This window comes from Taurulus bubalis (assembly GCF_910589615.1).
Source record: "Taurulus bubalis genome assembly, chromosome: 1".
Classification (NCBI taxonomy): domain Eukaryota; kingdom Metazoa; phylum Chordata; class Actinopteri; order Perciformes; family Cottidae; genus Taurulus; species Taurulus bubalis.
The window spans coordinates 36,704,011-36,729,905 of NC_136589.1; the positions used below are offsets into that span (position 1 = coordinate 36,704,011).

General features: G+C 40.8%; 3 protein-coding genes across 3 annotated transcripts in view; all 3 read right to left on the minus strand.

Moving 5' to 3' along the window:
• Window positions 1-1,616: 1,616 nt before the first annotated feature.
• On the minus strand, window positions 1,617-5,951 carry tmem236 (transmembrane protein 236; the record flags this gene model as incomplete). The annotated part of the gene is made up of 4 exons (XM_079227580.1): window positions 1,617-2,257; window positions 3,223-3,346; window positions 4,869-4,941; window positions 5,698-5,951. 4 exons carry the CDS (start codon window positions 5,949-5,951, stop codon window positions 1,617-1,619), a joined length of 1,092 nt encoding a protein of 363 aa, XP_079083706.1.
• Window positions 5,952-9,636: 3,685 nt separating this feature from the next.
• On the minus strand, window positions 9,637-18,537 carry stam (signal transducing adaptor molecule (SH3 domain and ITAM motif) 1; the record flags this gene model as incomplete). The annotated part of the gene is made up of 14 exons (XM_079219490.1): window positions 9,637-9,832; window positions 10,868-10,989; window positions 12,404-12,548; window positions 12,640-12,694; window positions 12,855-12,942; window positions 13,181-13,269; window positions 14,555-14,649; window positions 14,867-15,062; window positions 15,299-15,389; window positions 15,696-15,842; window positions 15,968-16,063; window positions 16,303-16,378; window positions 16,649-16,733; window positions 18,498-18,537. The coding sequence occupies 14 exons, from the start codon at window positions 18,535-18,537 to the stop codon at window positions 9,637-9,639; spliced, it is 1,521 nt and encodes a 506-aa protein (XP_079075616.1).
• A 1,483-nt stretch (window positions 18,538-20,020) lies between these two features.
• The window catches only part of colec12 (collectin sub-family member 12), a gene marked incomplete at its 5' end in the record, with an annotated part of 31,936 nt that continues 26,061 nt past the window's right edge, over window positions 20,021-25,895 (minus strand). The window contains 7 exons of the mRNA XM_079237557.1: window positions 20,021-20,955; window positions 21,364-21,506; window positions 21,701-21,810; window positions 21,918-22,060; window positions 22,179-22,829; window positions 23,133-24,176; window positions 24,333-24,419. Coding sequence (XP_079093683.1) covers window positions 20,936-20,955; window positions 21,364-21,506; window positions 21,701-21,810; window positions 21,918-22,060; window positions 22,179-22,829; window positions 23,133-24,176; window positions 24,333-24,419 — 2,198 coding nt within the window. The 3' untranslated portion in view covers window positions 20,021-20,935. The remainder of the gene's footprint in view (window positions 20,956-21,363; window positions 21,507-21,700; window positions 21,811-21,917; window positions 22,061-22,178; window positions 22,830-23,132; window positions 24,177-24,332; window positions 24,420-25,895) is intronic.

Sequence of the window (25,895 nt, forward strand, 5' to 3'; positions counted from 1 at the left end):
GTGTCCCGTCACTGGCCGTGTACCATTGTACCATTAATAACGCATTCAACAAATCTTCCCAATTAGTCAGGCCATAGAAATCCACTAGAAACAGAGGGACATTCACTGCTATTTTTCAAATTCCTTCATATTTTCCCCCTATTTCTTTTATTTTTTAAAGAGAGCAACCACCAATTTGGAAATTCCTTTAAACATTTTGTCCTGCAGCTCATTCATCAGACGGACAAAGACCAGACTGGTAGCGGCTGAAAGGAGTAACGGGTATTGATCTCTATACCGCCTACACATGTCCACAGATTAAAAGAAAAACCTCAATGAATCAGTGGAGAACCATATTGATTGCAGATGCCATACAAGTGATATTTTCATGGTATGTTTTGGAGAAGGTTCTGAAAATCAATACAATGTCATTCAGGTGTGAGTGATCATCTTTATCCTGTGAAGAAATAGATGTATTCTGCAGGGAGTGGTATCTTCCAGGAAGACAACGTCCCCGTCCTCACGGTACGGAGCCTGTGCTGACTTGAGTTTTTTTTTCCTAAATCAAATGAATTTGTCTGTGTCGTCTGCTCAACACAATTAATACAGAACCCAGTTTGTTCATTCAGTGCAGCTGATAAAACAAAGTGTCTGGGACATTCATTTATAATTGGACGGAGCATTTTTGTTACGTTTTCCATAAAGTTTGTCAGTTGCAAACTTTCAAAATTCTAATTATGTTGATATTTATGTTTTGATTTTTTTGTTCCATAAAGTATTCCACCTTTACGGAAGCCCTGAGACCTTTTGTTTTAAGAGGCTGAAGTGCAGCTCCAGCCCAAAACTCAACGCATTTATGTTGTCTTCCAGGTGAGTATTAATTTCTACATGCACTCTAAACACAAGGTAGATATATTGTGTGTTCACAAGTTACAAAATTAAAACTCACCTGGAATAAAAGTATAAATGCTTTTAGCCCATTTAGAACATGGGATACATTTTAATGTTTAAGTAAGGATGCAAAAGCTGTTGTGTTCGAATTAATAATATGTATGAATCATAAATAACTTACTTAAACAGCAAGTATTTATATTAATATGAATAACACAATATTTATGTATGGAAGCTGATCGAAGGTTAATTCAAAGATTTCCAGTTCACCAATGCCAGTATGACCGTTTTTTCTCGAGGAGTGATGATTCTGTTATTTGACCCATTGTTGATATGAAAATGTTGTCAAAATGTTTACACCTGTGTTAAAACAAAGGACATGTATTTAACATAGTTATGGTTGTTTGAAATGGTTTATAAGCTTTTGTTTTCATCACTTTTTGCAGTATGGTAACAAATGTACAGATACAAAAAACATACAGAAAAATTAAGTATCAATAAATACATTTGGATTAAAATATGTGAAAGAAAAATGACAGCTGGCTACTGTACACTACAACATACACATAAAAAAAAGTAAAAATCCAGAATGATACATGATACATTTGCAGCCGTTACAATTCAAAGCCCGTCGTTCTTGATCATCAGCGCCCGCTTCATCGGGTTCTCCGGTACTGCTCCTTCACATAAACACCATCCACAATCAAAGCAGATCCTTCATTAACCACAGAAAGTGCCTCTCCTCCTCAAAACATGCTCTGCCTTTTGAAAATCCTCAGCTTACTCAGGAATGTAAAGTAGATAAAAGTCAGGCTCACCAGCACATTTTTCAACAGGTACAACACAGGAGTTACGTAACCAAACACAACAATCAGAGAGACTCGAAGGATAAAGAAAGGAAGGTCCTGCAGAGCAAATCCAGCAGAAGACAACAACGGGTTGTGAGGAGCGATGGCCAGGCGGAGAGTCGACATGAAGGCGAGGATGTAGATGGGGAACACCCAGGCCGAGTAGAAGACTAACGGCTCTCCTGCCACTCTCACCATCTCCACAGTGTCGAGCCAGAACAGGAAGCTGTCCACAAACACCTCTGACCTCCCGTCCCTCCTCCACAGGAAGCCCAGCGGGCCGGAGTAGGATCGTCGGCGCGCGGGTGAGGAGTACAGGTAGGCAGCGCTGGATGCTCGTGAGCTAAATGTTGAGCGGCCGGGTGAGCCAGCGAGGTCCTGCCATCTGCCTGAGGTGCTGCCGTTCCTGACCTCTGGGTGGCCTTGGGTTGAGCCGTTCTGGCCTTCATCAGCATGCAGCTGGCCGGTTACCGTGGTCACATGTTCCAGCTGCGTGAGGACGGGGCCCGGCATTTCAAAGTCAGAATCCAAGCCGTCTGCTGAAAATGACAAGAGCACACGCAACATCTGCTGTTATGCTACTGATATGCTCCAGCCAATGTCAAGATCATTGCTTCCTGTCTTCTTTTGTTTTGCTCCATCACGTCAATCGATTCTGACATTATGTGTTTCTGTTATTTAGTCTACCCTCCTTGATATGAACAGGGTGGATAAAATAATAGAAACACGTCGGTGTAGCACAATGCAGTTCAACAACACCATAAACTAAATCTCCAAAATGTCCGTCAACACTTCTCTACAACAGTTTAAACAGAACATTATAACATACATATAGGATTAATTGCAGTGTGTTGTATTCGACTGCATTAGCTTTACTTCAGCTTCTGTAGCTCATCAACATATTCGGCTTATTCTTTGGCCTGAACTAGGGCACTTCCGCATTGTGTCATTTTGTTTTCTAACTTCCGTTTTAGAATACCACGATTACTTTGCCTAGCCAGCTTTATCATGCTGTACTTTACTTTTTTTTTTTCTTTTAAGGTTTCAAGAAAGCCTTTATTACGTTTTAATAATGTTTCAGGCAAAAAATGTATCATTTAGATTCCCAATATGTTTTTCCAAATGAAGCCGGTTTGGAGCAGCTAGAAAGCTCCAGTGCAGAATGATTCACAACTTTATCACGGCAGACCTTTTGACTTGTCGTAATAGAAAAATCCCAGGAGTTCCTGCTGTAATAACATTAACAGCTGGTGACAATGTGCGGGCATGCACAATACCAGGAGCCTGAAACTGAAGGAGCTAAATGTAATTTAACCATGAAAAATGTAATGAATTAAAACTTGTGCTTCTCCGACTGTGACAGAACATCGAGAGGAGAAAAGCCTTTGAGCCATTTGATCTTACATACAAAACAACCTAAAACATAAAACACTGAAAATGCAGAGCATACACAGTTGAACATCTTTTTATGTTTTTGTAATAACAAAAAAAAATCCAGACTTACAATGTCCGATGAGCCTGAAGGGGCGAATTCTCTCTATGATGTCCACACAGATGAGGGAGACGAGCACCAAGGAAACGGGCAACTCGGTGAAGTGGTCCAGCTGGAGTCCTCGGTCCACCTGCACCTGCAGTACCACCGATAACAGCATCAACAAACGGGAATTCAAGAGTAGAGAGAACCTATCTGCCACTTAGATGAAGCAGGAAGGATCTGAATCGAAGCTCTCGATTCTGGTATTTGGCTGGACTGAGAAAAGGAGCCAAGTTTTATGAAGCCATCCGATTTTATCACCTTATCATTGTGGACATTAAGATGCTGCTGAATGCCATTCAAACATGATTAAGAAATATTAGATGTATGAATATGTTGAACAAATGTTTGTGTGGCCAGATGCTCTTATGTCCTTACTTGTCTCGGAATAAAAGACAGTGTGTCGTATATTGTTTTGTCTTTCTTTTCTTGAGTGGTGGATGGTATTAAAGTTTGGGTTAATGGCCAACCAGTTATGCTCCTGATGGGTTACTGAATACCCCAGACAGAGAGTCATGAGACGGTGGCCACGTTCCAACTCTATCTGATAATTGCGATAGTGCCAAAGTCCCTCTCGGTACACGGAGAGAAAACATATGGATGCTTCAAGAACCTCAAGAGACTGACGAATTGGTGGCAAGCAATCTTCATCTTTCTCTGTCAACTGTCACTCAGTGAACAATAATAGTGCTCTGAACATATTCCCTCACACACGGGGGTCGTAAAACTGCACAAATGCACCATTTACAACAAATGTGCCTGTTCAAGGACCCCGTCGGAGCGGGACGGAACACCAACAGGTGCTTCTGTGGGACAAGAATGATCAGTCACTCCACCCTCCACTAGCTGAAGAAACGGAGCCATAATGTTTAAGAGATGGGCTGGCATGGCTGTGGGGTGATAAACGGAGTAACGCCAGAAGAATTACAACACTTGATTGGATGTGCCTTTCTCTCAGTGAAATTAACAATATACCTATACCTATTAATTGGAAGGTGAGGAAACCAAACTGTTATATATGGAAGTCCATTTTAACTCACTGTGGTGACAAGAAGTTAATATAATGAGAAAATGAGTAAGCGCCTCAAAATAATGACATAGTATCCCAAAGACAGACTCTATGGCAAATATTGAGATTTTTTTCTATTATTTGGAGATATAAAGTCAAAAATATTTAGAAAGTTTATCACAGATGGGCTCCCATAGTCCCAGCAGGCTTGAAGATCATTTGAATTTGGGGTATCTATGGAGCAAGCAGCCTCTGGGAAGAGGCCACATAGGCTCTTTGAGTCGAATCATGGCAGCTTTAAATAAATAAAAAAAGGCCATGATGGCAATTGCATGGACCCATGTTGGTGTATACTGTAACAGCTTGAATAGATTTGTGTTCATAAAGAGTTATTCTTAATGTGCACCCAGGTGGAGAGAAGTATTCATCAGGACACAAGGACCTTGATGGTTTCCTTCTCAGCCCCCAGGATGTGAATAAAACAAAAACAATACACAGAAACACTGAAAAACAATATACAGTGTTTCTGTGTGTTGTTTTTGTTTTATTATAAATCTGGAAAATAAAATGTATTTGAGAAAAAAAAAGAACATCCTGATGACATTACCTTGGAGCTGGCAATTAAAATAGCGAAGCACGGTAATGTGCACAGGATGAGATACGCCAGCGCTATTGGTCTCCTGAAAAACAAATGAATACAATTGTTAGATCATTTTTTGCTACTAAATAATTGTATTCCACTATGTTTCAGAAGTAAATATTGCACTTTTTACTCATGACATTTATCTGGGTACTTTGTGGATTAAAGTGAAACCGTGTAACTTTAGCTGAACAAAGGCCAAGGTACAATAATGGGATGATGTAAAAAGGTTTTTCAGTGATGTCAGTTACAATATAAAGCAATATCTGGATAGAGTTGGCTAACATTAGCCACCATAAGCTACCAGTCATACCAGACCAAGTCATACCTGCAGCACTAAAACCCCTGAGTGTATTGAATGCAGCTGCGTTTGAGAGAAGCATGCCTAATAAATATGACATCAGATGAGCGATTAAAGATTAAACAAAAAACACAGAAATTAAGATTACCTTCCCATCGACTACTTACAATTAACTATCGGACACTTTGCATTATTATGGGCGCTTATTCTAATATGTCTCACTTCTGAAAGCAGGACTTATTTATATCCAGGTACTTTTACGTTGTATTATTGCTCAATTTACTTTGTAGCTTCAGTTTTTCCCTTCACGACTGCATTGTTATGCAATCTTCTTCCCCTTGCCTTAGTCAGTTTTAATATGATAAAAAAAAAAAAAAAAAAAAACTTCCTTGTGTTCTGACCACTTTGACTTGTTTGTTTTATTTCTTTAAGATAAGATGCTTCATCTCCATGTAGACACTTACTCACTGTGACAATGGTCACAGCTCTACTCACCACTGCGTGATCTCTGAGATAAACCTCCGCCGCTTCAGGATCAGGTACTTCAGAGGAACCCACACCAGCAGAGCCGCAGAGGTCACATAGGCGATAGACACCGCCACCACCAGCCAGTAGGCCGTTAGATCCCGTCCCCTCACGTCACGTATGAGGCTGGCGAACCGCTCCATGACCACAAAGATGGGTACGATGAGGGCCGCAAACTGCAGCCCCTCATACAGGATAAGCTTGAGCGTCTTCCCCGAGGGCATGGTCCCTGAACACCAGCTGCTGGTCTGAACCCGGAGCCAAAGACTTTGACAATCATCTCCCACGATACGAGCCAGCAGAGCCGTTGGACTCTGCACACTGACACTGCTTACACTGCACTGGAGGCTGTATTCTTTTATTGCTGAGGTAAAGAGATGGTCACGCTCGTCTTTTTATGAGCTCGCAAAGAAGAGCAAAGAACAAGCGCTAGCATCCCATAATATATGTAACGTGAAATTAAGTGAAGCGTAATAATTCCTCTTTGAAAATCACATGACATTGATCTTTGGGTGCTGAGAAAAAAACTGACCTGCCTTCCTCTGTGAGGCAAAAGTTACAAATGTGTCCCATCCAGCCTGGTTGGGTCTCAAATATACACCACGCCATCTAGTGGTAGAGCAGAGGACACTCCTCTCCTGAATACTTGGAATTTCTTAAATTCTTTCTAAAAAAGGTTCAACAAAAACTGAGCATTATAAGTCATTGACCAAATAAATTCTCAGTCATCTTGTTGACGAATCAAGTAGTTGATTTAACGGACATATCTGTAAAACTGAAGTTCTCCATGAGGAATCGCACAAAAGGCACCATCATTGAGCATAAAAACAACAATTTAAGGACTGAAGAAATCTTACTATTACTTCAAACCAGTGACAAAAGCAGACAAAAAAATCAAAGCTGTTTTAACTTGAAAAGATTGCTAATGTAAGACCCCATTAGTCATGGTGTCACAAACCGGGCCGCACGGCCATGACAAAAGAAAAAAAAAAAGGGGGATAAACACAACCAAGTAGTTAACAAAAAAGGATTTATTTAACTTCAGCACAAAACACAACTCAATCTAACAATGGTGTGTGGAGTCAGTACTTTCAGCAGTGGAGGTGAGTGCATGAGTGGAACGTGTGTCTGTAATGTTGTGTGTAGAGACAAACCACAATCTTTAACTGAGCCAACGATGTCTGCCAACAGAGAGAGACACCAGCTGAGAGCAGAGGGCTTTGGCCCATGTGATGCCAGTGCTGCTAACGAGCCCAGGTGTTCCCACTCTCCTGATGACCCTCTGCCCCGCCCACCTGCAGGGACAACAGCCACAGTGGCAGACAGGGTTGTCACATTGGTGAAAAGCTGGTTGAGAAAATGTTCATGTTTTTCTTACACCACTAAATATATTTTATGTATCTACATAGTGCTCTAAAAACAAGAAAACAAGGCCATTCATATCATTCTGTACATTTGGCCTGGTTTTATTGTGAATACCAATTAATAAGTATGGTTAAAATAATACATACAAACAGCAGGATACAAGTTTAGACAGAACCTTTACAATAAGGATGTTTGAAACTTAAAAACAGGCAGCATCTCAATCCTGTGCAATAACATTACATGGGGGCTGCAGTCCAACCTTTGGATGTTGTGTGGCGAATAAGTGGCTCCTGGAATAGCTGCTACTTTTCATACACTTGATATTTTCAGCCCTATTTGATAAAACAGATTAACACTATTTCACTGTTGCATTTAGTTGAAGGCAGCAAAACAAAGCAACTATATTAAAGCTAAAAGTTCTGGGGTAAAATAAATGTCCTTGTTTGTCCCACGTGCCAAAGCTTTAAACGGAGTGGTTTTAAATTCAGGGGGAGCACAACTGATAGTATCGCAAGAGAAATTGAAAAGACACAAATATCAGATCAATACACCAATTTGTTTTGCAACTTGGAAACGGAGCTCAATGCATTTAAGACTGCTTCATAATTCCTTCATGTAGTAGCATCATTCAATATTTAACAACAACAGATAAATAATTTCCCCGTTTCATCATTATTTTGCAATCCAGTCAGTATTCATATATCAACTCATTCCCAAATATGTTGAACACATAGACGCCATCGGAGAGCATGGAAAGTTATGGTGTGAGCGGTAGATTTGTACAATATTAGATATTAAAGTGACTCTGTAACTGATAGCTGAGGGTGACTTAGAAAAAAAGCGGTTTATAAATCCTGACTGTGCTTTCCAGAATCATAAAACCTCAATTCAGCCCTGCTCCAGGTAGAATTTGTTTTAGTGTTCGACAGCTCTGAGAAGGGACAGGATTGAAATGCTTCGGGAGGTTAGATCAGTTTTTCACATTACCATTTGATCCTACAGTACAACAAGCATGTATAAAACACTGAGTAATGTCCACGTCCTCATGTGAGCAATTTAAATATACAACTAAGTTAGGCAGAATATCACATACTCTGCTTTTCTCTGAATACATACATCCTGCACTGCTTCTCCATTTAAAATATCATAACATAAATTAAAATGCACTACAAAAAAAGAAATACTGACTAAAGAGATGCGTTTAAAGACACTGAGGCGGTTCAGAGAGCTCGCCCCTCAGTAGCCGAGTCCGTCATCTGTTAGTACAGCCCCTGAATAGAGACTGAGCAAACACTAAATCCCCCCACAAGGATTTAGAGATGCTCCTTTTGAAAATGAAAACTCTGCAGTATGAAGTTCACAGTCGACCATGTTAAGAAAAGAATAAAAGGAAAAGAAAAATATCTTGTTTTCTGGCATGATTTCCCCCCCCCTGCTTTGTTCTCTTTGGCGTTTACACCTTTAGTTCAGCAGGGACGTCATGACTGCAGAGTTCACCTTCCAGGCTGAGAGAAACACCCGGAGCTGTGCTAACATCCAGCCCACCCATGAGGTCATCATGTGGCTCCACTACTAGTTTGGTAAAGTATATACAAGAGTTATGTGCATGCTTGAACTCCTCTGGTTTATTTTTCCCCTCACAAAAAAACAAAGTGGCTTCAGTTTTCAGTACTTCTAAAAGTTGCCGACATATACAGAATGTAGTAATCTAAAGTTTTTAGCACTGCTAAGTCATTTTTCGGAATAATAAAAATAATAAAAAAAGAAGTATATTGACGCAACCTTTTCTGTGACACAATTAGCAATGCAGTTGCTTTAAGTGGGTGAGAAGGCTGTGGTTTAGAAGTGTGTGAGTGAAAGTAAATTATCATACACTGATGAGGATGTGTGAAGGATTGGTTCAGGTGTGTGTGTGTGTGTGTGTGTGTGTGTGTGTGTGTGTGTGTGTGTGTGTGTGTGTGTGTGTGTGTGTGTGTGTGTGTGGCTCCAGTTTGCATGTTGAGGGGTGGTAAGAAGGAGTGTGTTTCACACTTGATCAAATAGTAATTGCATTCATAAATATAAAAAAAAGATAGAAACTGGACAATGCATATATTGCTATCAGATCTAGATTTGGAAGTGACCAAGCTTGAATGATGACCAAAACTCAATTAAGTGAAACTGAAGATAAAAGTGAACTGAAAGCTCGTCCGTGGCTTCACATCTGAGTCATGTAAAGGAATTTAAGAGTGAAAATGCAGAAACATAATTAATCGAAAGAACACAGGGTGTCTCTCTCTTCAGACCGTGTGCGTCTTGGTATGAGCTCTTCAAATCAAAGCCTCACGATCACTTCTAAACCCGGAGCGAGGACTGTATATACTTATCTGCCAGATAAAGCAACACAAAGCGTGCCACATGTCACGTTTAGTCTACTCTATTTGAATGTTTTCATCCATCTGGTGTTCCACAAAAATCAAAACGAAAAAGCAAAAGGAAATGTCTACCACCACTATTTGATCAGGTCTGGTGCATGTTGTGTATGCGCGAGAATAACGGTGAGCCCTATAGCAAGGCTTTCTCTGAGTAAGGGGCCTGTGAGGGGTCTGATGAAGGTGCTATGCTCGGGCCAGAGGGGGTGCTGTAGTTTGGTGTCTGCGTCATGCTGGCTGGGTGCTGGTAGGACTGGAGGTCTGCTGGGCCCATGCTGCCTGGAGCTGCAGTGTAGACTGGCGGCTGGCCCATGTACATATGGACGTCACTAAGAAAAAGAATAACGCAACATTAACAACACCACAACAGCACGGTGGAATCAATAAATATGAAAATAACAGTGAAATCACAGTGACCACCAAATTCTAGTCGGTTCAAGAGGACGTTGGAATAAATTCGCTCGAGATGTTCCCGACAAACCACGTTCACAAGAATGGGAAGGTCACATGACCTTGTAAACCAAGTCAACCTAGTCATTGTTGGTCCTGTAACATAACTCATAAATAGTGTGTGGCAGGGGGGCGGGGTTTGCGCTCAGCTGCAGAGGGAATGGAAGGAGGGGGTGATTCAGGGAATAGGTGTGAGCATGAGGTGTAATTGGCCTCAGCTGGGGGCAATCTGTGTTCGTGTGTCTCTCCCCAATATAAACAGTAGTAGCGGCTGTGGAACGGGAGAGCTGAGAGGACACGGCCGAGACAGCCAAAGCAACAGGGACGAGAAGGCGGGTGCCCTCAGCGAGAGTGCACATCGAAATAAACGACATTAATAAGCAAGCCAAGCGTGTTGCCCTCTTTTATACCTGGCCGAGACTCACGAGAGGAACAGGGTTGTGTTACATAGTGAATGGACAGGATAAACAGTGTTTCTGTTAGAGAAGCGAAACATAGAGCAGCAGAGTGTTGAGTACGACACGACTCCGTTGGTTTAGTAAGAAATCAGGACTTAGTATTTAGATAACACTGAACCTATCATCAACAGGGAAGAAGCTTTTGGATTTGCAATAACAGCAGAAAGCAGGAGCAGTTTAGAAAACATGGAGGCTTAATCCCAAAATATACTTCTATAAACTGTAAACAGATGCAATTAGAAAGGAAAGGCCGTCTCTTAGCCTGGTTCTATTTGCAGAACAAGGCTCCTGTCTGTATTTGAGAATTCCCAGTAAAAATTAATCATATTATGTTGTTTTAAATAAGCTAGCCTTCTCTGGAGAAACTAGGATGACGTGCAGTAAGGTTTGTTAATGCCACAAACTTGTGTGCATAGTAAACCAGAATAGGAAGCTACTGGGGTTTGTTAAACTCACCTGGGAGCTGGCTGACCAGGGATGGGGGTTCCAGCTGGAAGCTGCTCCATGGGAACGGTGTAACCCTGCACCGCGGGGCCGCTCATGGCGTACGGACCTGATGCAGGCTGACCCGGATAGACCTGACGCCAAAACCATGAACAGTGAGTGTTACCAACGGAGAACAGTCTAAGATCGAAAGCAATTAGAGATGGGAATCAAAAAACAGTTCTAGTTAAATACTGTTAAAGTTGTCTAATCAATCAAAATCGTATGCTTTTGAGGTTAATGGTTTCATGCAACAAGTCTTCCTGACAGTTGCAGCTGGCGCCATGACGTCAAACTCTTGTGAAACTTGTCACAAGGACGAGTCACAACGGATCTGAAGAAACGTTCCAAAGTGTGGAGTCATTTCACGAGAAATAATGCAACATTGCTACTTGAAATGTCTTTAAAATTATTATAATTTATTTTATTATGTTCAAAAGTTATAAGACAGATGTTCCTAATAACGTAATGTCACATAGAGACGTAGACGTTCTACAGTGTTCAGAGATAGTAAAACTGCTGCGTTGAGAAATCAATAAAGAATCAGATCTACAAGCAGCAAAATCCTAAAATCTTATCAAATCCCATCCCATACTGCAATTCAGATAAGTATCATGGTAAAATAGCAGGTAGGTAACCAAGGTTATCTCACTAATATGCATCTTATCAAAAAGCACATCATTTATTTTTCTCTTTATCGTGTAGCAGGGCTGTACAGTTCTCAAATAGAGTACAATATATACAAGTCTATCTACAGCAACAGCCACCTAATTTCTCCTCTTGTTAGGATGCACATTTAGACATTATGTATATCCTTATATTTAAACAGTGCACTTAAAACAAAATTAAACTTATTTTTCTTCTCATCTGGAGTGCAACTGGATTCCAGCCAGATAGTTCTGGTATGATCCTCTTCTGAACTGCTAACCATTCCCACGCCTCAGTACCATGGGTGCCCGAGCCTTCAGCTGCTCAGCACCCAGGCTCTGGAACTCCCTCCCCCCACACATAAGACAATCAGACTCCATCACATTATTCAAGTCTCAACTCAAAACTCACCTGTTCAAACTGGCATACACACTAACTGGTCCCTGTGCACTTCACTTGTTTTTATGTTGATGCTCTGTTTTACTGTTGTTTATATCTTTTATGCTTATCTTTTACCCCATATTATTTTTATTGTAATTGTAAGGCGACCTTAGGTGCCTTGAAAGGCGCCTCCAAATAAAATGCATTATTTTTATTATTATGATTTGAGGGTTGAGGCCGACCAATTTAAAGACCTCCTTATGAAACGTTTTTACCTTTTTGTGCGAAGATAAGCAGCACCATCAGTACAAGGAACACATGTGTAACTGCCCCTTTAAGACTTAGGAAATTGTGCACATCCAGAATTTAGCTTGCACTCAAAACCCTTCACACCTTTGGTATCCCCAAGTTGTATGGTAGACAGTTATTACTTTTATGGCTTTAAAATAAAAAAATAAAAAATCCTGTAAGTTACTGTACCTGTTGTGCTGCGTTTGCAGGTTGCTGCATGTAGTACTGTTGCTTGGCATACATGGCGTAAACTGGATCTTCATTCATTAGCTTGGCATACAAAGACAGAGCTTCCATCACCTTCACATTCAGCTCCGACAGCTCCGAGTGCTTCCTGATGAAACAAACAGAACAATACATTTAGATTTTCTTCACCAAATATGTACAGATCGCTTGAACTATGTAGGTTTGAATACTCAATGTACCTGTCTATATCCTCCAACTTCTGGTCAATGAGGGGCCCCATTTGATTGCAGGCACCTGGTTTAAATACAACAAATAGTTATTGATTTTGTCTGTCGTCAACAATAATCCATTTTTTATTAAACAAAATTAGATTAGATTAGCTTCGGCATACTGACATTAACTTTTATCTCACTTTCAGTCGCTTTATTAAGCATCAACCCGGAGTTCAGTTTACCTTCCAGCTGTAGCAACTCAACGCTGTCTGACTGGTTATCTGTGGGATCTGCACTCTGGATCATCTGCAGTAGCTGGTCCATTTTGTCCTAAAGGATTTCAATAATCATGTGATGTCACTTTACAGATACATGTGATGAGTGAATCGTTCAATCCAGTTTGAAAACAAAAAGATTCACCAATTCATTTTTCTAAAACAGAGACACCTTTGTTTGTTTGAGATTTTAGTCAGATCCTATTTTGGAACAAAACACTTAAATTTCATAATGGAACAGTGAGATCTCAATGGAGGCAGAAAAAGCATAATACGCAAGTGTTCACACTTACTTCGTCGATAAATACAGGCTCTTGTTCGGGCTCTATGGTCTCCACCTGGATGTCCTCACTGAACTGTACGGTCTTCTTTTCCGTCTTCACTGTAGATTTCCAAGTGACAGCAAAACAATGTAAAGGGAGCAATCAGTGACACAGGTTTAAGAGGTCAGGATGCGCTGACTGTACACTGTTACGGCCAGTCACTAGCGCAAAAGACTGGTTCAAAAGTTACAATCTGATACAAGCTATTGACACAAGGTTTTGATGTTCATGTTTGTTTGTTGGTTGGAACACACAACCCAATAACGCTCACAAGATGTCCTCATCATGTTTGATCATTGGAGGAGTTTTATATAAATGGAGCAAAGCAAGCAAAGATAGCATGTGTATGAGTGTTTTGAGGGATGACACACTAGCAGAAGAATCATGCCAAAGAATGTGATGAATAAGCAACAAGCGATAAAATGAAAGCATTTGAATGTAATTAGGAAGTGTGACAAACTCACACCAGACTCAACAGCTTTGCAAAAGCAAAGCTGATAAAAACGTAATTTACACTAGAAGACCTTCACCTTTCTGTGGGGTTTTGACAATTCATATATTAATACAAAATAACAATCCAACACCACGAAATACCTACATTTAAACTGTTGATACCTGTCTGTACCACCAAGTGCGTGAACTCCCTTCAAAACATTTTAAAAAAGCGATGAGTTTAAGAACTGAAATAAGGAGCTCAATTGGAATAACCACATCTGACAGGAAACCATATTAACAATAAATAAATAAATAAATAAAGTGTAAAATGAAGTAAAATATTGCTTGCAAAAATGAGCTTCAGTAGATAAACCCCCAACTGCTCCCCGGGCGCCTCACAGGGCTGCCCACTGCTCCCTATTCAGGGATGAGTCAAATGCAGAGAAGAATTTCCCCAAGGGGATTAATAAAGGATAATTTCTTCTTCTTCTTTCTAATCCATTCAGGCAGCAGTGAATGCATGGTGAAAAAAATAAAATGCACGAGGCACACTAAAAGACATAGCATATGAATGGCTTACAAAATGATTCTGTATAAATACAGCAGACACTGTAAATTGTTAAAAAGCAGTAGAAGAGATGGAAAGCGGTGCATAAAGCAGAGGAAATGTGTCCAAACTGCCATCAGAGAATTTCTCCTCTGCCTTCCCAGAAGTACAAGCGTGGCTGCCATTTACTGCATATTATAACCCACTGATCACTCTCTGTTGATGACCACTGCCTTGATTCGACTGTGTTCTTTGCATTGTTCTTTGCACCAGCTGTGTGCAAGTGATAGAGTATTTCCCACTCTATGATCAATAAAGCAATATTGCTAATTGACTGAATGTTCTATTAAAAATGTACTCACTCATCTCAGGTTCAGCAGTGAGGTCAGCTGTGACAAAGTTAGAGGGGAACAACCCCACTCCCTGGTATGTTTCCCCTTTCCACCAGTTGGGGTCACTGAAATACATTAAAACAAAATTAAACCCACAGAAATAATCAAACAATGGATTTAACAAGTGTTGTCTTCTCAGTGCTGTATTCAGATCTCGTTTGGTTAATTTGCAGTGTCAGGATTCTTTTAAACGTCAGAATATTTTCACAGAGCTCAGAATACCACCTCGACCTCAATCCTTGCATGTTGCTTTTCCCCACATTTCTGTTTGTAAAAATTCACCTGTCGTCAAGGATAGTGATGATTTCTCCCGACTTGAAGGTAAGCTCGTTGTCCTCAGCGGCCTCAAAGTCGTAGATGGCGCGGACTTTCCTGCCGTCGGACTTGTGCGAGGATAGCAGGCCGGAGGTGTTCGGGTAGAGGCTCGACAGGGAGGTCTGCGGCTGCTGGCGTTGCTCCTTCAGCGACAGCTCAATAGCTGCATACAAAACGTGTGAAAATCATGCGTTTGCCCTAAATTGATGAAGGAAAATGTGATTTATGCAACACAAATTAAGAATTAAAAAAGGTGTTAGAGTGCATATTTTTAAAGGATAACACCTCTTTAAAGACATCATTCTATTGACGTCCGAGAATTGAAACACTTTTTCCCAGTGTCCAGAACAAGGCTGAAAACCCTAAATAAGCATTTCAGTGTGTTAGATGTCTCCTTACCTTTGGCCAAATCGTCGTCTTCTTTTTTTTTTGTTGAGGTGGAGGGATCCTTTGCCACTAAAGCGGGGCTTGCTTTTGCTTGCTCTGCAGCCTGTGAAACAAAATAATAACCACATGCTCATGTTAAATCAACAACTCGAAAAATAATGTCGTAAAACAACCTCAAATTCTCCAATTACACACAACGCTTTTTGTTAGATAATTTTTTGGCATTTTGCCCTGTATTAGGCAATGAAATATGGGAAGCAAGAGAGGAGTACTGTACAACAAGCAACAAAAGGAGGATGTTGCAGTGGAATGGTAAGGATTTGACTCACCACTAGTCCAACGTAAATAAAGCAATTAAAAAATGTACTTTCCACATAGAGTATGCTAAAATCCCACTCAACACACCTACCTGGGACCCTACTGCTGGGAAAGTAACACCCTGCTCGCGTAGATTCTTGATCATTGCTGAGATCAGACTGAGTTGGGGATCGTTGCGGAAGTCCTCTGCCCACTCCACCATCAGGGCTTTCAGCTTCTCACACACTTTGGGGTGGCCCTGGGGATAACCGTACAAAGGAAAATCATAAGAACAAGTGAAATGGATGCAGCATGACCCAATTTCAAGTAATCAACCATAATTAATGTGGACAACACACTGAGGTTAAAAATGACATCACAAACCTTGTTTAGGACATTACTGACTTCACTGGCAAACTCTCTGGAGCAAACCTCCAAGTGGAATATCTTCCCACAGTTTGAGACACACGCACCAAGAAGCTGTGAGGACATTTGGTGCAAACAGTTCATTAGACTCATTATTTAATCCACGGCAACATGTGACAGACATGTAGCATTTATTAGAATATAACTTATGGTAGAGGAAAGTTGGTTTCTCCTCTAGCTCACATCTCAGTGAAAGGTAAATAATAGATGACAAGAAGACTACACGATACCCCAAAGAACCAAGCATTTACTGAACACTTATACCAAACATTGTTTGTTAACAATCTGCTTACAGTCAGTGCCTGCATGGCCACATGAGGATCCTTATGGTTGACTCTTCTCATTATAGAGCGGAGACATTCTTTAGGCCTGCAACAGAAGAGTAGCAATCAAAAGGCTGTGGAGAGCAACTGCTTGGCAAGGACCAACAATCAATCCAGCTATGTTTAATAGAATACGTTACAAGATCAATTTTTTATGAACATGAAGATAACAATATTTATCTTCAATGTATTCATGTGCACCTGATCCCTGAGCTCTATCTCCAACCCTGGGTTATGTGTGTTTTTCGATCAAAAAAACCTTGAAGGAAACTTCAGAAAAATGTGTTTGTGTGTCAGGTTTAATATTAAGACTTACCCAGTGCGTGACTGCCCTATCTTATCACAAATGTCCAGAATGAGGCCCCAGTCCTCAGCTGTGTTCATCTCACTGGTTGCTTTCTCTGCAGGAAAGAAGCAAGACATCCAATATGAGCGGAAATGTTAAAGATTGTAAAAGCACTTTTCATGATTTATTCTATTTAGAGGAAGCAAGGAGAGGTGAGGATCCTCCTATGATCCGAAATAATAAAGCTTCTTGAAACAAAAAAATTGTAGTTGTAAACTGTGCATGTGTGTGTGTGTGATCGTTTCCTTTTTTGTTAATCATACTAATGAGCATAAACAGACAAAATAACAGAAGGCCCTAACAATACAACAGCCTTGCAATAAATACCAATCTGAAGCTCATGTTTGGTTTTTGTGTTGAAACTATCTACAGTATTGATTTCCAGTTTATTTGAGACTGTAGCTTGAGCTATTAAGAATATATGCCATTAAGTGTCTTTCATTCAGTGGTGTTGAGCGCTCCCCCGGTCATCATCTACTCTTGCCAAATTACATGCTTGTGTACTTGACTGGTCTCTCATGTTTCCACAGAAATTCACGATTAAAAGTGGTGAAAGTAAGACCTCGGATAAAGCTGACACATATTGTCATCCAGCCATACGTCCTATTTGCAATCATGAAGTACATGTACGTTAAACACAGGTAAAATGCACCGGCAAACAGAAAACATGGTCACAAGTAGGGGTGGGCGAGATGCTAGTACATACCATGTGAAGATATAAAGTTGATATAACATGTATACTGCTATTCCATCCCTGTTTTCAATACACTCCACTTAGACTACTGTATTCCTGTCTCACTCAAATACATTTATCCAAACTTCACCTTGCTGAAAATGCTGCCGCAAGACTACTCACAAGTTATTATCATTGTTGTTATATAGACATTGCTACATTGGATTACAAAGACCATAACTGGATGATTTGATTTGCATCCTCAAGCCCTGCTTACACCAACACAGAGATATTAACAGCTTAGTTATACACAAACAGAAGAAAAAAAGAGCCTGCAAATAATCACTCAAGCTGAAATAACAGCCCATACCCATCATAAGCTTTACCAAATTAGCATTTACTGCTAGCTCTGAGGGCCATAGTTGTGTACATGGACTGTCTCCTGCTTCATCTGGCACTGCATAATTAGTTGGGCGTTTTCGTGCACTTCTTCTACCTCCTGCACACTGTAACATTACATGTTATTGACGCGTTGAACCACTCGACAACAGAACAAAGAGAAAAAAGGAAACGGAGAGATAGATGCTCATGTTGGGGAGCAACACACGATGGGATACAGTGAGACGAGGAGGAGGCAGAAGGCTCGCTAACGTTAATGTAAACATGTACGTTAACTAAACGTTTCTTCAAGTACCCGGATGACAACATCGCTGTCCCTTGTCTATTAACAATTTAACCTGCCCAAATATTGGAATTTTTTTTTACAAATAATAAAACTTAAACCAAACAAACACATATTCAACATAAAATTACCTCTTCAAATAAACGTTTGCATAATGTGATATGTGCTGCTAGCTAACAGCTAAATCTCCACATAATAATAGGGTGCAAGCTAGTTAGCCGACTGTGCTCCTCGGCTAACAGAGCAAATCACAACAAACCAAACAGACATTAATAAACATGGACCACAGCGTGTCAGTTTGTATAGACCGCAACATGTACTACAACACAGCCGTATGGCATTAATACAAAAGCTCCCGATGATATTATTAAAATGACAGGCAGCTGCAGATCACATACAAAGCTGTATTATCGAAGCTACTCCAGCTAGCCTGCTGGAAACAGCCTCCAGTTGTGATTACTCACCAGCATCTTGGTCAAATGGGTTCGTCGCGAAGAGAGGCATTGCTGGTGTGTCGACAACAGGTTTCACCTTCCTCTGTTAATTTCGTCCCCTTCTTATGTTATTTCATACGATAAACGTGCATAGTAGCGACGACTTCATGAATGTCAAATGCAGCTGGCTGGTTCTTTTCTACACAGTCACTCCTTTGCCAGACGGCAACAAGCGGGGCATTCTGGGTAATTGAAGCGGACAGTCGCGTGTTAAATTAACGGCGGTCACCAAGTTTCATTAGTAAAATACTCACACGGCTGTTAGTGGGCCCGCACTGATTGTACGTTAGACAGTATTAACCATAAGCTGCATATTGCCCTAAAAAAACATGTCATCGTCAGGTGATGGTGATCATGTGACGTTAGCTCATCGCGTTGACCCTGCGTTGACCACATAATCTTCTTAAACAAATGTACTCTTTAAATCTTTTCCCCAACAGGTACGTTGCAAGTAATGTATATGTGCGAGTATATGGTATGAGGGAGATCCTTTACAAATAATTAGTTATCAGTCAGTAGTTAATTAAATACCTTACAAATGCATAAAAGGGAAATAAACCGGCTTTTCCAACGGTATACAATGTATTGCCAAGAAGCATTGTTATGAACTTTTTGTTCAATGTTTATATACTGGAGATAACCCCACTGCATCTCTTCAATGTTTATTTCTTTGCACTATTTGTATGTTGTTGAACATGTTTGCACATATATATATATATATATATATATATATATATAGATGTGTGTGTGTGTGTGTATATATATATATATATATATATATATATATATATATATATATATATATATATATATATATATATATAGATGTGTATATATATATCAGTGGCGGGCCATGGATTTTCTACCTGGGCCTTCAGTGGATCAGCTGTTCGCTGTGTAGTTATAAAATAGCTATAACTTTGTGATTCTGTTAAGGCCAGCAGAGAATATATATATATATATAAATATATATATATATATATATATATATATATATATATATATATATATATATACATGTGTGTGTGTGTGTGTGCGTAATTAAGCACATATTATTCCACCACTGATTAATAGCTCTACGTTTATGTACTGCTATTCCATAACTTCCACAAATCTAAAGAATAAGTTCATTATATTATCACAATATTATTAGATATTAGATATATAATCAAAAAAGGTGGCTATAGCACTGTCACCTCCCAGCAAGAGTGACTTGGGTTCGATTCCCGATCCCGGGATTATTCCCCTACGTCTGATTGTTGGTGATTGGTTTTGTAAAAAATACATATATTATAAAAAAAAATTACAAATCAATAAAAGTAAGCAGATGTGCATGAGTCTGATATAAGTAATGTATCAATTAGGCGTTGCCTTTCTTGTTTAGCTTTTGTAAACATGTATTAAACAAATAAATGGCTTTTTGTGCCATAACATCCAAATGCATTTGTTACCATATTTCATAGGACAAACAGCACTGACTCCACACACAGTTTATTTACCATTTAATTGTGATCCATAGGAACTTGGTAATTTCATTAAGGCATAATGGGCCTTGAGCAGATTACAAAATGCCACTCAGTCCTCAGCATTATATGAATTGAGGTTGATCATACAACAATAACAACTGATTATGCAAATTATAAACATGTAACATATTTCACATATTGTATTTGGCAGAATGACTAAATCAGCATATGATGGCTATGTTACAAAAAAACAAAAAAATGCAAATCATACTAGCAGTTTAACATCTAAGAAATACTGTTCTTCATAAAACAGCAGCAGTGCTAACATTGAGCATCTATTCTCAAAAAAAAAATACATTTGTAGAAAGGTGAAATAAAATATCATTATTTTGTATTTATTATCGGAATTTGCAGTCATTTGCTGGTGGTGAGTGATTCATTTTCCCGGGAGCTTATTTCTAATCACAGTTGCGTATTTGTAAGTATTTGACCGTATAAAAATAGTTTCACTTTATTAACAATACAATCCTCTAAAATATATATTTTTGAAAGAGTAAAGAATGAGAAGGCAGCCAAGAAATACAACAATATGAAATTCAATCCCAACCAACAATGTATCTTTTGTGAAATAGTATTTACAGATACACCTGTACAACGCCGGCTGACTTAGTAGAGCCTAAATAAATGTTTCCTTCAGTACAAATACCAAATCAATGGAAGAGTGGGCTGGGTCTGTGCATGTCTTTTGCGGCATACTTGTAAAGTGCCTTTAAGACAAAAACCTGTCCAAGTCTCAGTGATGCTTGACTGAGCTGGACTTATCAGAGTCCTCTAGTCATCTAGAGCTCTTCCTCATGTCCTTCATTATCTTCGCATCTTCAACCTCAACTTCAGTCTCTTCACCATTCTCCCAGAGACAGCTCACACTGTCTTCGCTGGATGCTATAAAACTGGAACCTCCACTGTGAAGAGAACACATAAAGTACATTTTAACATCTTTATGGCGTGCTTACAGGCTGTATATATTAACTAAATATGAGCATCTGCAAACTCATTATAATGATGAAGTACACACGTTGTACCATATAATGATGCAGACAAACTTCAGGCCTAAGGGCATGGAAAGTTTCATAATTTACATTTACGTGTCAGTATAATTTGCTAAGAACTATAGAGCTCAGCTGGCTTCAGGATATATTCAGAAATTAATGGGGCAAACTAACACATTGTTGATTGTGAACTTTACATGGGATATGTTGGTCGTAGGAAAAATATAGAATATTGCCACCGCAATACTTTAGAACATATTCACGCACAAATACACATAAATAGGATTTGTCAAAAATGTCTCATTTAAAGAAGGGACCGACCATCAGAGGCACGTTCACAGACGAAACCGATGCGGTCAGTGCAGTAGAAATCATTCCAGTTGGCATTATGGATAAGGCCAGCACAGTCCTCGCCGTTTTCGTGGCCATGGGTCCAGTTATCAGGCTGGCCGGGCTTCCACTTCCTAAGAGCAACAACATGAATAATATGTAGTAAAGCTTCATACAAGGTGTTTGTTAGTAGCATTCATAGAGGCCCATTGTTTTGGAACAGATTGAAGCCAGGAATCAAGTCAGAAATCACAAAAACACATTAATTTCATCTGCTTAATAACAGATCCATAATTATTTGTCAAACCAATTGTGTAGGTTTACTCACTTGAAAACAGGCAAAGTTCCATCTACCCATTTCCATACATTTTCCTCCCCCCTGTCAGTAAGACCCAGCCAGAAATAGCCTTTTCCTGCAATTGCATCTCTCACAAATTCCTATGGATAAAGGAGAAAAAGATGTTTGAGAGGAAAACTAGTCTGCAAATTTAAAATGAGGTTTTATGAAAGTAAACTAGTAACTATCGGGGTCGTATCTAGTTTACCTGTTCCTCATTGTTGTTGATAATGAGCATTAGAGATGACACGTTAGTACAAAACTGGTTGGACTCGTCAAAGTTGAGCCTCTGAGCACCAGAAGAGAAGTAATAGCAGCTTTCTCCAAACTTTCTGAACTCAGCTGGGCAACCTGGAGTTAATTATTTACAGAATATGACAAATTAAAAGTAAAATCACATGTTATGTTGAATCAGAATTTGTAAAAATGTACAAAGAATGGGCCACCTTAACGTAATCATTTAACTCACCAGGCGCTGGAGCAGTGGCGACAGAGGGCTGGATCTGCCGGGACACGGAGCCTTCTGGTTCCTCTCCTGTTTTGGGGGGTTGAGGTGGTTTGGGAGGTTGAGGTGGTTTGGGGGGCTGGGGTGGTTTGGGAGGTTGGGGTGGTTTGGGGGGTTGAGGTGGTTTGGGGGTTTCAGGGATCTTAGCGGGCTGAGCAGGCCGAGTGGGCTGAGGCGGCTTTGAAAGTGGAGGTGCAGGCGCAAGTAGTCCTGGTAGCCCTGGAGGACCAGGAGGGCCGATGGGTCCAACAGGCCCACGAAGCCCATCGAGCCCTGCAGGTCCTGCGGTTCCTCTGGGCCCCTGTGGCCCTTGTGGTCCTGGCAACCCTGACAGTCCATCCCTACCAGGAATCCCCGGAGCCCCAGGGTCACCTTTTTCACCAGAGTTTCCAGGTCGACCTCCAGACCCTCTCGATCCTTTAACCCCTGGAATACCCCGAGGCCCGACAGGACCCTTTGGACCCGCCACACCTGGTGGTCCAGCAGTACCTTTCTCTCCTTTTGGACCCACCAACCCAGGCATCCCTTTATCTCCCTTATCACCCTTTTGTCCTGACTGGCCCACTGTTCCCTGTGGACCCTTATCCCCCCTGAGGCCCCTTGGACCTGGTGGACCTGAAACACAACAACAGCAGATGAGTGTCCGAATGTATTGAGGTTTTAACATGTTTCAAAAAGATCTACTTTGGTATTTTTAGTTCACCATTATTTTGCTGATAGTATTAGTGTACTCGAGACCGGATATAGGTGTTATCCGTAACTTAGTCGTTATGGTTCTTTAAGATCTGAATCCTTTCATTGCGTAGAGCCAACATTTGGAGGAGTTTACCAGATGACGTGTGATACTCTGAATGTATTATTTATTGTTTTTAAAAACAGGTGTTCATCTTACGCACCAAGTACATCTTGTATTCTTACCCTGCAAGATGGTGAAGTTGGTGATGAGCTGTGAGTGCTTGCTGTCCACCAGCTTCATCTCCTCCATCACCACGGCGAGGTTGCTGACCTCTTGGTCCAGCCTGCCCGCCAGCTCATCTTGCTGTGTGCTTAGCTCTTTGCTATCTGCCTTGGCCTCCGTCACACTATCATTCAGCCCCAGTAACAGGTCTGAATGTCGCATCACTGTCTCAGCGCACGACCTCAGGCCATTCAGGTCGGAGCTGATCGCACTTAGGAGCTGCGAGGCGAAGCTCACGTTTCCAGTTACGCGGTCCATGTCATTCTCATGTCTGTCTAGCCTTGATTCCATCTTATCAAACTTAGATGAGGTGGTGTTATCGTGGTCTCTCTGGTGGTCCATCAGCTCATGCAGGCTCTGGCCATGGTCCTCATTGAGAGCGGAGGTGTTCTGGATCTGGCTGGCCAGTGTGCTGAGCTGAGCCCCCAAGTCATCCAGAGCTTCTCCATTGGAACGGGCCAGGGCTGAGTTATTGGCTGCTAAAACCTGGAGGTTCTGGACCTTTTCCTTCAGCCACTCAGTGTCAGCCCGGGTCTGTCTGGCCGTCTGCTGCAGACCCTGATAGTCATTTTTCAATTTCTGCACCGCCTGGCCTGCACCTTCCACCGTCTTCTGCAGCGTGCTGAGCAGATTGCGCTGCTGGGATTGGGTGATGTTTAGTGCACTGACACTAACCTGGGTCTGACTCTGCACTTTGACCTGGCCCTGTATCTCTGACTGGAGCCGTGCAGTGCCTGTCTGGAGGTCGTCAATCATGCCACTGTAGGAGGCCAAGGTCTGGTTGACCCCACGCAATGAGGCCTCGTTGCCTTGCATGAAACTCTGCAGGGAGACGTGGCCGTTCTGCATGTCATCGCCTGTGATCTGAAGCCCGTCCAGCAAATCCCTGTTTCTGGTTGCTCTGAGGGCAATATCGTTTAGTTGGTTCTGTAGTGCCTCCAGATCGGACTTGAAGGTCTTGATGTCACCTGTGGCATTAACTGACTTCTCTCCTGTCTGATCATCTGAAAAGGTGACACACACAAAAATATGTTCAATAAAGAAAACTAAAATATGGTAAAATGTCCAAGTCAAAAAGCACCTTCTTGCATTTCAAATTGTGTTCCCAGCTATCGTTGGTTAAAAAGAAAATAATCTAGTCTTATGGTTATGAGACTTACCTAGTTTCTTTAAGTCTGTCTCCACAGCATTGATCTTGCCTCCATAATTCTGCATGCCCTCTGTGACATTGTCCATTCTCTGGACCACTGACAAAAGAGGAATGAGAAGGTATAAATAGATATTTACGGTAGTGAATATTGTAATCACAGATAGATGGATAGATAGATAGACAGATAGATAGATACTTCTTCCTCCGCTTTTACATAAATATCACATCATATCTGAACTGATTGTGAACAGCAGAGGGTGCTGCTGTCTTCATTTCTCTCCTGTAAATAACTGGAAACTCAAACGAAAGACATTGAACCACATGGAGTTTCCTACGTTTTTTGTAACCGGGCAACTCTGTATCTGTTGATCAATACAAAATGTTCAGAGTTCATTCAGAAATTCAACTTCAAGAGCATAAGCAATGTCAAACACATGATTAAAACCACACTAGGCCACGCTGACTCTGGTTCCACTTTCTCTGTCTACCTCACATCTGCAAGGAGATGAATCTGCAGTCCATCTCCTCTCCTCAATAGCTTGTTTTTCTCTCGGTATGTGGGCGCCTAAAAACTGCACTGGAAAACATCCCTGGCTTTCACTGTTATCATTCCAGAAGTGACAAAAACACGAAACAATAACATGCACTTGGGACAAAAACAAAACAAATGGTCCCAGTTTTAAAGAGCTGTTGTTCTCTTTCTCTGTACCTTGAAAATGCTAATTTATTTATCATTTTCAAGAGTAACAAATACTGTATTTGTTGCCCTTAACATTCATTTAAGATTACTACTTACGACCTGCCCCTGAGAACAGTGATGTATATCTACTCCACAGTCATGTATTGGAAAAGCATTATTGAGTTATATAAGGTTGCTAATTTGAGTAAGGCTTATTGGCTGCCTATTGTGAGGTTATGAGCTATACTTAGTTACCCAACATGAGGCCCAGCAGATTAATGCTGATCAATGCTGCAGGAGCACAAACTCACTAACTCAGCAGCGAAGATGTTGATTAGTAAAAGTAAGAAAGCTGTATTTATGTTTGCTGGTACACTACTGCATGTGCAGTTTAAAGAGTGCGGAAGGGAAACAATGCAACACACAGAAACCAGCCTTCACTGGTTTTCATACAAACTAATTTGGACACTTGTAGTCTTTTGTAAGTCAACCTGTGGTTCATGAGACAACAAATTGCTACCAAGCCATAAAATCTCTGGGTTGTTAAGCCAGGGCCGTCGCTGCATGGCCATCTGGTAGACATTAGAGCCAAACCGCCAAAATCACATGAGTTCACGCAAACAGAGACCCAACGCGGGTAACCTAAAACAATCCTGACAGCACTTATAGGGCACGATTCAGATTTAGATCTTAATTTCTCAAAAATATTTTGATGAAAATCATTCCTCGCTGGATGAATACCCCGTGGTGTCTGTCCAGGTCAGGGCGCCAGTGGGACAGGTGGGTTTTGATGAATTTAGCTGTTTTCTATGATAGATTGGGGCCACAGATTTGTGAGACATTCCATATTGATGGAGCCTGAGATCTCTGGAATTCCTTTCTGTTTCTATTCAA